The sequence below is a fragment of the Hemitrygon akajei genome, chromosome 4 (assembly GCF_048418815.1).
Source record: "Hemitrygon akajei chromosome 4, sHemAka1.3, whole genome shotgun sequence".
NCBI lineage: Eukaryota > Metazoa > Chordata > Chondrichthyes > Myliobatiformes > Dasyatidae > Hemitrygon > Hemitrygon akajei.
In genome coordinates this window covers 166,590,964-166,603,119 of record NC_133127.1, presented here as the reverse complement: position 1 = coordinate 166,603,119, position 12,156 = coordinate 166,590,964, and the positions used below count along the sequence as shown (strand labels likewise).

Here is a 12,156-nt window from a genome sequence, read left to right as displayed (position 1 = left end):
TTCAGGAACAGCTTCTTCCCCTCTGCCATCCAATTCCCGAATGGACATTGAAGCTTTGGACACTACCTCATTTTTTAAAATATACAGTATTTCTGTTTTTCCACATTTTTTAATAATCTATTCAATATACGTAATTGATTTACTTGTTTATTTATCATTATGTTTTATTTTATTTATTATTATTATTTTTTCTCTCTGCTAGATTATGTATTCCATTGAACTGCCACTGCTAAGTTAACAAATTTAACGTCACATGCCCATGATATAAACCTGATTCTGATTCTAACTCATAAGACAAGGCAACTACTAGTAAACAGTTCTACAGACATTATGTATGCACTCAATTTAAAATCATATACACCCAATTTACACCTATTATATAATTTAAATTTTCTAAACTCTCACAGACCTATAAAGTGAAAATGAACTATATCATGAGGCTATGAATGGCTGGATTGTGCTGAATACCCCTTGTGGTTTTGGACATTTGGCCAGTGAAAGAAAATAGTTTTCCAGGAAGGGACTAGCTAAGATAGGCAACTTGGTCAGTATGGCTGAGTTGGACCAAGGAGTCTGCTTCTGTTATGTAAAACTACAACTGACAAGCATGAAGACTGAACTCATCCATTTTTTCTGATCCTGGAGTTCTTGTGAAATATAGCAGTAGAGCCCGGTCTTAGTGGAAGTTCACAGCATTACAGTGGGAAGTTGGCTCTTGGAAACTGTCAACTGAGACCTGATAGGATCACAGGTCTCCTTTCATAAAAATTGTTCAACAAAGATTTAGGAAGTAAAGGGAAAAGTTTAACTACTTAAGTTGAATTATATTATTATCTTTTTTTTAAAAGTGTTTTTCAACATCAGAGTCATTTAAAATTCAAATCATGCAGCTACTGTAGAAGAATATGCTCTGACTCTAGCTTTGTCACAATTAATGCTTACCAAGAGCATTTGGGGCTGTAACTTTAGTACTACACTATCAAGGCCATGTCACAATGGCATATTCTACTAGACTCAAGGGTGCAAACGACCAGTGTAAAACAAGCCCTCTAGATCTACACAAGGTACATGTGAGCATGTGAGGGGCCAAGGACAGTATCTGCACATGGGCTCCAGACAGGACAATCTGTCCCAATGTTTTCAAAGTATATATACATTAGTAAAACCACATGTGCAAGCATTATGAAATAAAATACAGCTTTAAAAAAAACTGCCTTGTCACCTGTTTATTTTCTAATATCCCACATCTTAGATGAATACATTTGTAAACTGTTTATTTCATTATTTACTGTAATTTAAAACTTCAGATTTTTTTTCATTTCCTTCATTGGTTGATTTTTGAGAAGAGAGGTAAAGGAAAACATTAAGAGAACAACAAGAAAAATTGTGCTGCATAACCCAAAACTGGCAGGTCATGGTGCAAACATGTTTATGCCTTAAGATATCAATCATTTATCTCAGATTGGAATGGATGAAGTTAAAATCAGCAATACATAAAACATCAACATCAACCTGGATGCAATTTTTTAAAGTTTATTCTTACATATTATAATTCTCATATCACTGGACACTTTTATGAAACTATGTTTATTGACTTTTGATATGCAAGCATGTTATTAATGAAAACATCTTAACTTAGGTTATGTATTAGGTAAGACAGGTTTGAGAAAGCATTGTTTAGGAATAATGTCCAGAATTTCATTTGTTAACAGACACCACAAGATAATTGAATCTGTCCATTTTATATCAAGTTCTGTCACTTCTTATAAGTCATAATTTTCTTTCCAAACAGATAATTCAAACTAATACTTTCACAAGTTAAAAACTGCCAAATTAATACATATCATTTCTGCTATTTGTACATTTGATGTTGCCAAAGTGTAACTTAGTACGGACTGATCTTAAGTAAATTTTATCTCTTCTAAAATCTTTCATCTAGCACCTAATTGTAAAGTTGCAGCAAACATCTTCAATTTGACAAGTGCAAACTGACAAATTTTTGACAAATGATGAAAAGGTTATGTTTATCTTTAGTGACAACTGCCATCTCTTAAGTTATGCACTTTATTGGTCAGGGAAAGCTCATAAGAACTAGGGCATCGAGCTGTAAGCTTAAGGTAGCTGTTGTGACCAGATAAGAATTTAATCAAAACTGACATGCCAAATTCTCCTTTCATCCACAAGGTTCATCTTTGGCATATTTTACAAACTAACATTAGAGTGGTTCAGAGATGAGCAAAAGGCTCCAATTTGTTAGGGCCTTTCCAGTCCATTGCAATTGCACAGTGTAATACTATATGTTACTAGACAATGCATTTGCTTATATTTAACTTTATAAATCAATGAAATCACTACTGTGGAATGAATAGCAGTGAAACACAATGGAATTCATTTTATTTTTGTTCAGGAAAAATTTTATTCTCAGGTTATGCACACTATGGTATTAATTCTTATTTGTGGCTTAATCTCTGCAAGCATGCTGCCATGTCAAATTACCATTATAATTTTATAACCATCATTCCAACATTTAGAAAATTTTCACTGGATTGGCATTCCAAATTGTTTATATTTTAAGCCTCATATATTTCATAAATTGATTTCACCTAAGTCTTTTCAGTTGGACTATCTCTACAAAAAATAATAAGAGGTATAGTAAATTAATTTACTTAAATGTGACCCTTTCAAGAAGAAAGCCTACAGCAGCCCTTTTAATGGTGAATTTCAATTTTAATTTATTTGCTTCTCTTCTCTTTTCCCAAAGGCACTGGCATCCTGCATGATAACATAGGGAAGGAAAAAACCAGAGGACATGGGTTAAGGGTGAAGGGGAAAAGTTTAAAGGGAACATTAGTGGGGCAGAGTGGTGGGAGTATGGAATGAGCTGCCAGATGAAGTGGTAAATGCAGGCTCACTTTTAACATTTAAGAAACACTTGGACAGGTACATGGATGAGAGGTGTATTGAGGGATATGGGCCGGGTGCAGGTCAGTGGGACTAGGCAGAAAAATGGTTCAGCACAGCCAAGAAGGGCCAAAAGGCCTGTTTCTGTGCTGTAATGTTCTATGGTTCTATAGTCCAGATTGGCCTTCAATACCTCAAACAAGTAGATACTACAATGCACGCAGATGCATTCAACAGAGTGCAACATTTCACAGTGTCAGAGAGATCATAGCTAACTATATGCATATTCAAATATGTTAACAATAATTTAATAAAAACAAAGTGGCTGGGTAATTTTCTCATTATAGCATTCTTAACTTTGAGTTAACCCAGTCAATTTTAGGAAATGAACAATGCTTCTTTTGGTTTGTACTTGCCCACTGCACAACTAGCTAAAATAATTCTTAAGATTTTATGGACTAAAATGTTGATTTTGATGAGGGAACTTGTACCTGTAGAAAATTCAATGGAGCTGTCAAATTCTCTGTTACTGCTAATTCAGTGTCCAAAAAAATACAAAACATTGTAAGAAAAAGTATATGCCAAAATCCTTTATTTTTGATTTACAGTAACTACTCTGTTCTGTTTGTCACAGTTCCAGCATGTTTCTTTTTATTTATCTCTCTCCTCTATTTCCACCTCTAGACTGTTTAGCTGGTATTGACAGATATCACCCAAGATCACCCAGCCAACACAAATCTGTCCATTCTGTTTTTCTCATAGTCTCCATTCTGGTACAGACATTTCCATTATTCCCATCCTCTTCTGTGAACATGTCTACTTTCTAAAAAGAGGTCATCAACCCGAAACATTGCTGTTTTTCTTTCTGTTGATACTGCCTGACCTGCTGAGTATATCTATCAATTTTTGTTTTTAATATAATTAATATAAATTTGTACAAGACAATTAAATAACTTCAAAAATGAAAGATAAATGATGAAAACTGAATTTGTCACTGTTTTTCATTGAGTTTCAATCAGTTTTTTAAATATGAAATTCAAATATCAGTCTTTAATGGTTCACAGCACAGATAAATCCATCTTCACAACATCCTTCAAACCAACTGTTGACATTACTGGTTCTTGAATTTAACTACCGGTACTCTATTGTTGATGACCATGTCTTCAGATGTTAAAGTCTTAAGCTATAAAAAAAGCTCTGTAAAACTCTACGTCCTTCTCCAAAGTGCTCCGTAAAATCTCTAATAAAGCTTTCTTATGCTGGCTTCTCCCCTCTTCTTTTCCAGTCCTGATAAAGGGTCTCGGCCCACAATGTGAACTGTTTATTTTCCTCCAGAGATGCTGTCTGACTGGATTTCCTTCAGTATATTGTAAATGTTGTAAAATATGTTTTGATTTAAAAGAACAATACATTATAGTGAACATGATTCTTTTGTGTTATTACATTGTTTAGACTACAACAATATTTGTATTTAAAATGCATGTTTACATGGACTGAGAAACAAGTAAATAACAATAATATTTCTTCTGTGATTGCTGTTGACTACCACTGCTATACATTCAAAGGCAGTTGGATGTGAACTATTGAAAAAATAAAGCTGTTTATATCTTTGAAATAATAGGAATTGCTCACAACCATTAATTGAAACAAGTTAAGATTTATCCTGCAAAAAGTAATTGAACCCTGAAAATTGTATAGCTGTTTTGGAAAGGTAACACTACACAAATTAATTTATATTGACCAATATTTTAAGGTAAGGTTTCAATTATTAACACATTTGGAAATTGTAAAACATTTAAAACATTTGTTACTTATGTTAAAGTATTTTTAGTGCCTTTGCTTTATTAGTTCAGTGACTGTTGACCTGAAGCAGAAAACTTACCTCGAATTCAGCATGCTTATGTACATCTTCTGCTCTCTGTCTGTTCAGAATAAACTCTGCCTCATTAGCCACTCTAACGATGTGGTCCTTCATTGCATGGCACAACAATCTTTTAAAAAAAGAGCATCATAAATCTTCCTTTTGTCTACTGCACTTTAAAAATTCTATGATGAATACAAACATATTCTGCACACCACTACATAAACCTCAATTGCTTCCACTGAAAAATTCATAAAACTCAGTACATTATTTAACACAATGCCAATCAATAGTTACAAGTGTCATTAAAGTAACTAAGCAAAGCATAAATAATCTTCAATTAAGTTTTGTGTATAATTTAGGTTTAATGATCAATGAATAACAATTTAGTCATTCATTAATAATTAAAAATTGTTTATCTCATTACCAATATGGTTTTAAACTACCATTTTACTGATGCAACAAGCACCAACATGAAAATGTAAGTAATATTTTTGGATGGACATATGAATAATTGATTTATGATATTACTTTGATGTAAATCAATAACAAACACAAAAAGTCCCAACTAATAGTCATATACACCAAACTCAGTAAAAAGTACAAACCAAAAAAAATTGAGTTTCCATAACCAGTAGGGAAACAGATGAACAGCAGTTTGTTGACATGCACCTGTAGAACCAGCAGGGATCATGACAATCAATTATAATGTTGAAGAAATCAGGCAAAACCAGTGTTAAATGTAGACAGGGAACCCCAGGAACAGATAGGAATGATAAAGGCCAGATACAATGGTTGATAATGGAGCTGAAAAGTGGGGGACATCCAATCTAAAGCCAACATGAAGATATCAGCAACCTTAAACTGTGCTGTACTGTTCTATATATGAAATATGGTGTGTCAACTGTTGAGTTTCACCTCCCTTATATACAAAACTTGTCTTATAGTACTTGTTAATTTTAGAGACTTCAATAATGTGGGAGCTCTCTCTTGCATATACTCAAATAAATATTTCATTGCATGAACACAATGAACTGGTGAGTGGTCTCTGTCTAACAAAACCTTAACTGTTAATTAACAAAAATCAATTTTGCTAATATGCAATGCATCATTTGCAAAGTCTCTTTTTTCCCCAACAATCTTGTAATAATCTTATTCTGATTTTATTCAGAGAAAACCAGTTCTGTGGAGATTATGTGTAATGTTACACACCATTAAATGTGCTTTGTTCTAATTACAGAGGTGCTTTTTCATTCCTGTAATGATCCTGTTTACAGCTACCAGCTATCCCACAGAGCACTTAAACCCCAGCACATTCATCAATAGTTCATGCCCTGCTAATTGGAGATAATTGTGCAATTAAATTCAACTCTTAACCTATGATAAATAAGACCTTAAGATATAGCAGCAGAATTAGGCCATTCAGCCCATTGGGTCTGCTCCACCATTTAATCATGGCTAATTTATTTTTCTTTCTAACTCTATTTTTGTGTCTTCTCTCCATAATCTTTGGTACCCTGTCAAGTTCCACTTTAAATATATCCAATGACTTGGCCTCCACAGCCGTCTGTGACCACCATCCTCTGGCTAAAGAAATTCTCATTTCTGTTCTAAAGGGATGTCCTTGTATTCTGATACTATGTCCTCTGGTCTTAGACTCAGCCACTTTTGAAAACATCCTCTCCATGGAAGGCCTTTATCTCGGCCTTTCAATATTTTCTAGTTTTCATTGAGACTCCCCTTCATTCTTCTTAACTCCATTGAGTACAAGCCCAAAGCCTTCAAACGTCACTCATATGTTAATCATTTCAATTCAGGGTATAATTCTCATGAACCTGCTCTGGACCCTCTCCAATGCTGCACATCCTTTCTAAGATATGGGCCCAAAACTGTCTACAATACTATAAATGCAGTCTGGCCAATGCCTTATAAAGCCTCAGCAGAACTTCCTTGCTTTCAGAATATCCAGCATTTAGAGATTTTCTTGGTGGTTAGAATTTTTAGCTATCCTTTCTTCAATCTATCCTAAAATATGAATACAGCAAAATATTATTCGAGCAAGTCATTTTAGAACACTAATCTTCAAAATATTAAATACAAAAATTTGACATTGATCAGTTGAATGAATCATGTCCCAATCAAGTTACATTAAAGATACAATATAACAGTTGTGTTTAATGATTCCTCTACCCTACAATGTCAGTAAGAACAGATTATCGTAGATTTATGAAATGTATATACAGAAATTTCAAATTTATGATTTTTCCTATTGGTTCTGGAAAAAAGCATTTAAAAAATCAAATGAATATTTTAGCAGTGTATATGATAATCCATATAATTTTTGTCTTGCCATTTCTCATGTCATTTATGAAGAAGCTCAATTCAAGACACATTCTAAGCAAAGGAAATATGTCATATCAGATCCACACAAAATCTTAGCCAACCCATACATAGCATAACCACATTAGTTATGACAACAGCATGCAGGACAGCAACTTGTGTCAAACTGATGTTGTTTTAATGTACTGAGGAATCTCAACAATAAAACATGCAATACATATTCCTTTAACAGATGGGGTAGCAGATGGGTTTACATGTTAAAATCCCTTTATCCTTCAAATGAAACTTCCCTGCTGTTTCATTAGTTGCTTGTAAGCAAACATATAAATATTGAATGCACAGTTCAGTGTTTTGTGGAAAATTAATATTGTCTTATGCTGATATATTTGCTAGGATATTGCTAATTAAATGTGGGTTATTTTAAACTCAATAATTGAACTATGTTTAATTCTGCCATAATGAAATTGGAATTAATCATCAGCAGATGGCTGAAGATAAAGATAATTCTCCCTATGAACACCATGTGTCCTTTATGGTTCCATATTTAGCAAAACAATAGCATAAAACTTTGTTACCTTCCTTCATTAATGAGTTCAATAAAGGCCAGTCCTGCATTCTTCTGAATAGAATTCTGCCATTCCTGAAAAAAAAACCAATAACAGTATTATTTCATCATGAGTACTCAAGTTGCAGAACATTATTTCACCTAAGGAGCCCATTGTATTTATGCCAGCCAAAAATGAATGTTAAATTAATTCCACTGCTCCAGCTCTTAGTTCAAAGGCTTGAAGTTTATTGTTCTTTCACTGTTGTTTATACAGCAAATTCCATGATATCAATAAACTGAAATTTATGTCAACACCCCTCGCACCCCCAAGCAGTTGTTGACCACTCTACAACAATCAATGAATCAGGACTCTCATAACTTTATACACCTTAGGAAACTTCGTGCTCAGTTTCTTTAACTCAAAGAAAACAAAATCTAAATCTGGCCAGTCCCTTGCACACTCTAGTTGTCCTAGCCATATTGCTATCTTCATAAATCACATCTATACCCTCTCTGTTATCACATCCTTCCTATGGTACTGTGAACAGATTATGCATAATCTCTTACTGTGGCTTTCCTGGTTTATAAAATTCTGGAGTATGATTTCCCTGCTCTGGTATGGTATGCTACAACCAAGAAAGGTAGGGGTTTTTTTTGCTGTTCTGACCATTTTATCTACCTGTCCTCCAAACTGCAGGGATCTATGGATATAGAATCCTTCTAGTCCTCCACAGTTCTTAGCCTATTGTTAAATGTGTAATCTGCTATCTCATTTTCCTTTCCCAAATGAATTACCTCATACCTCTCTGGATTGAATTTCATTTCCCATTTTTGTGGTTATTGAAATTCATCTTTCAATATTGATGAAGAATTTCATCTTCCATTTATCTACTACTTTCTTTCCCATTATCAACAATACTACCAGTGGTGATTTGGAAACTTTCTTAATTATGGATCCTACACCTAGACCGCATTGTTAATACTTACACATAATACAAAGGTGGAATACTAATGCATTCTCCAGTCACTAAATCTCCTGCCCAACATTATTGTTTTTTTTACTACAGAGCAAATTTAAAATCCAACTTGATATTTTTCTTGAATTTCAATAGTTTTTATTTCCACAATTCATCTATCATTTGAGACTTTGTCAAACACCTTGTTAAAAGCCATGTATACTACAATGCCTTGTAAAAGTGTTCAGCCCCAACCCTTTGTTCACATAAATAGGTATTACCATAAGGGATTTTGATCAATTTAACTGACATTTTTTTTGTGAATCATATGCTCCTTTTTTTCCACATTAGAAGCCCAAAACAGGGAAAATTGTAAACCATGAAAAACTAAACATTTAAAAACTGAAACACTGGCAGTTCAAAAGTAATAATCCCCCTTTGCTCAGTACTTAGTCGAACCACTATTACAGCCAGTATTCTTTTTGGATAATCTCTATCAGCTTTGCACACTGTGATGCAGCAAGGTTTGACTATTCATCCTTGTAAAATTGATCTAGCTGTACCAGATTTCTTGGGAAATGGCAATGCATCAGGTCTTGCCTGAGATATTTGATTGGGTTATATGCGACTGGGCCACTCAAGGACATCAACTTTTGTCATTTGAAGCCACTATAAATGTGCTTTGGGTCACTGTCCTGCTAGAAGATGAACTTTTTCCCCAGCTTAAGCTTCCTGGCAGAGACTAGCAGGTTTTTATCCAGGATCTTCTGTATTTAGCAGCATTCATCTTCTTATCAATCCTGACCAGATTTCCAGTCCCTGCTGCTGAAAAGCAACCTCAAAGCATAAGTGCTACCTCCACCATACTTTACAGTAGGGATGGTGTTACCTGCGTATACTTAGTATTATGCCACACGTACCACTTAGTGTTGAGGTCAAAAAGTTCCACTTTAGTCAAATGCAACCATAAGATCTTCTCTTCTAAGTGATACTTTGCGAAGTCCTTATGGGCAAAGGTATGCTTTTTATTTTAGCTAGGGCTTCTTCCTTGCCATTCTTCCATAAATACTATTTTTGACCAAGGCCTTAAAAATTGTGGAGCCATGAACTTCATTTACAGTTGCAGTCACTGACTTCCACAGTTCACCCAAAGTGACTGCTGACATTACAGTAGTCTCCCTTACAAGTGCCATCCAGCAACTAAGTTTAGAGGGGCGGGCTAACCTAGGCTGTGGTTTCATATTTTTTCCACTTTCTCAAGACAAACTCCAGTAAGCTCCGAGATGCCTTTGAGATAGTCTTGTACCGTTTCCCAGATTTGTGCTTCTCTTATTATCATTTCCTTGACTTGCCTTGCATGTTCCTTTGTTGTCATTTTAGTTTGAGCTATTGAAAATCTACCATACTGTTGGACCTTAAGAGAGCAGAGGTATTTATTCAGCTGATCTCCAATTTTCTTCATCAACATATTGGTTGAATTGGTAAGGTATTATATAGTATTGCACCTGATGAAAGTTTGTGTGGTAATTACAAAGGGGATGAATACTTTCTCAGCTTCACAATTTTGTTTTTTTAATTTTTAAAGAATTGTTGACAGGTTTTGGTATTTTTATTTTGATTTGACATGATGCACAACGTTTTGTAGTTTAGCTCAAAAATCCTACTTCAATATATTTTACATTTACAAAATGAGACAGTAAAATGTGAAAATAGTTGTGGGGACTGAATACTTTTTCAAGGCACTGTAAGTCAAATGTGCTGTTCTTACTGACACCTTAATGAATCCATGTTGAACATGATTAACCCATGTTTATTCACACTCCTTTCCATAAATTCTTCCAAACGTCCTTGCAACATTGATGTCTAACTAACCAGAGTTTGATTACTCAGTTTACGCTCTTCTCTTTTTAAGAAAAATGGTGCAAAGCTTCACAGTCTTACATAGGTTTTGAAATTAAATTGGTACCAGTTCCAATTACATTTAACAGAGGTAAGTAAAACTTAGTTCATAAAATTGACAGCTTTATTATTATATAATTGTCAACGTAATGTAGAAATAAAAAAACTTGGAAAAAATTGTATTTTATTACTGCTAATTGCTATCCCATGATTGTTCATTAAAGACAATGACCAAAAATGAGTCGCAGAAAGCAAAAAAGAAAATAGTATTTTGATCCAGGTAAATACCAACTATTTTGATCTAGTAAAATAGTTAATTTTAATATATGTATTTTGACCTTAGTCTGCTTAGGGAGAGTGAGCATGGCTTTGTGAGTGGCAGGTCATGTCTCACAAGCCTGACTGAATTTGCTGCGTGGGTGTCAAACACATCAATAGAGAGAGAGCAGTGTATAAGGATTTTAGTAAAGTGCTTCATAAAGTTCCCCATGCTCCAAAGCTGCCTCCAAAGCTCATTCTGGAGGCAGAAGCCAAGGGATCCAGGGAAACTTGGCTGTATGGATTCTGAATCAGCTTGGGCATAGTAGGCAGAATGTAGTTATAGATGGAGCATATATTGCCTGGATGTCAGTGAGTGACCAGTGGTGTTCAGCATGAATCAATTCTGCGACACCTGCTTTTTGTGATTTTATAACTGATTTGGATAAGGAAATTGAAAGATGGGTTAAGTTAGTTTACAGATGACAAGAAAGTGGTGGTGCTGGGGATAGTGTAGGTTGTTAAGGATGTTGATAGCTGGGCTGAGAAGTGAATCAGAATCAGGTTTATTATCATTGTTAAGTGTTGTGAAATTTGTTAACTTAGCAAAAGCAGTTCAATGCAATACATAATATAGAAGAAAAAATAACATAATAATAAATAAATTACAGTATACGTATACTGAATAGATTGAAAATCATGCAAAAAACAGAAATATATATTTAAAAAAGTGAGGTAGTGTTCACAGGTTAAATGTCCATTTAGGAATCAGATGGCAGAGGGGAAGAAGCTGTTCCTGAATCGCTGAGTGTGTGCCTTCAGGCTTCTGTACCTCCTATCCGATGATAACAGCGAGAAAAGGGCATGCCCTGGGTACTGGAGGTCCTTAATAATGGATGCTGTCTTTCTGAGACACTGCTCCTTGAAGATGTCCTGGGTACTTTGTAGGGTAGTAAATTTACAACACTCTGCAGCTTCTCTCGGTCCATGCAGTAGTCCACCATCCCCACTCCCATACCAGACAGTGAAGCAGCTTGTCAGAATGCTCTCCACGGTACAGCTATAGAAATTTTTGAGTGTATTTGTTGACATCCAAATATCTTCAAACTCCTATTGAAGTATAGTCGCTGTCTTGACTTCTTTATAACTGCATCAATATATTGGGAACTCATTAGGTCCTCAGAGAACTTGAAACTGCTTGCTCTCTCCACTTCTGATCCCTCTAAGAGGATTGGTATGTGTTCCTTCATCTTACGCTTCCTGAAGTCTGCAATCAGCTCTTTCGTCTTACTGATGTTGAGTCCAAATTTGCTGCTGTGACACCATTCCACTAGTTGGTATATCTCGCTCCTGTACGCCCTCTCGTCTCCATCTGAGATTCTACCAACAATAGT

The 12,156-nt window shown here is 34.8% G+C and overlaps 1 protein-coding gene across 4 annotated transcripts in view; it reads right to left on the bottom strand.

Moving 5' to 3' along the window:
* Positions 1 to 12,156, bottom strand: part of nbeaa (neurobeachin a) — a 772,475-nt gene that overhangs the window by 367,015 nt on the left and 393,304 nt on the right. For all 4 annotated transcript variants that reach the window (XM_073043888.1, XM_073043887.1, XM_073043884.1 and 1 more), the window contains 2 exons: positions 7,678 to 7,742; positions 4,784 to 4,892 (listed from right to left, as the gene is read on the bottom strand). In XM_073043888.1, coding sequence (XP_072899989.1) covers positions 4,784 to 4,892; positions 7,678 to 7,742 — 174 coding nt within the window. The remainder of the gene's footprint in view (positions 1 to 4,783; positions 4,893 to 7,677; positions 7,743 to 12,156) is intronic.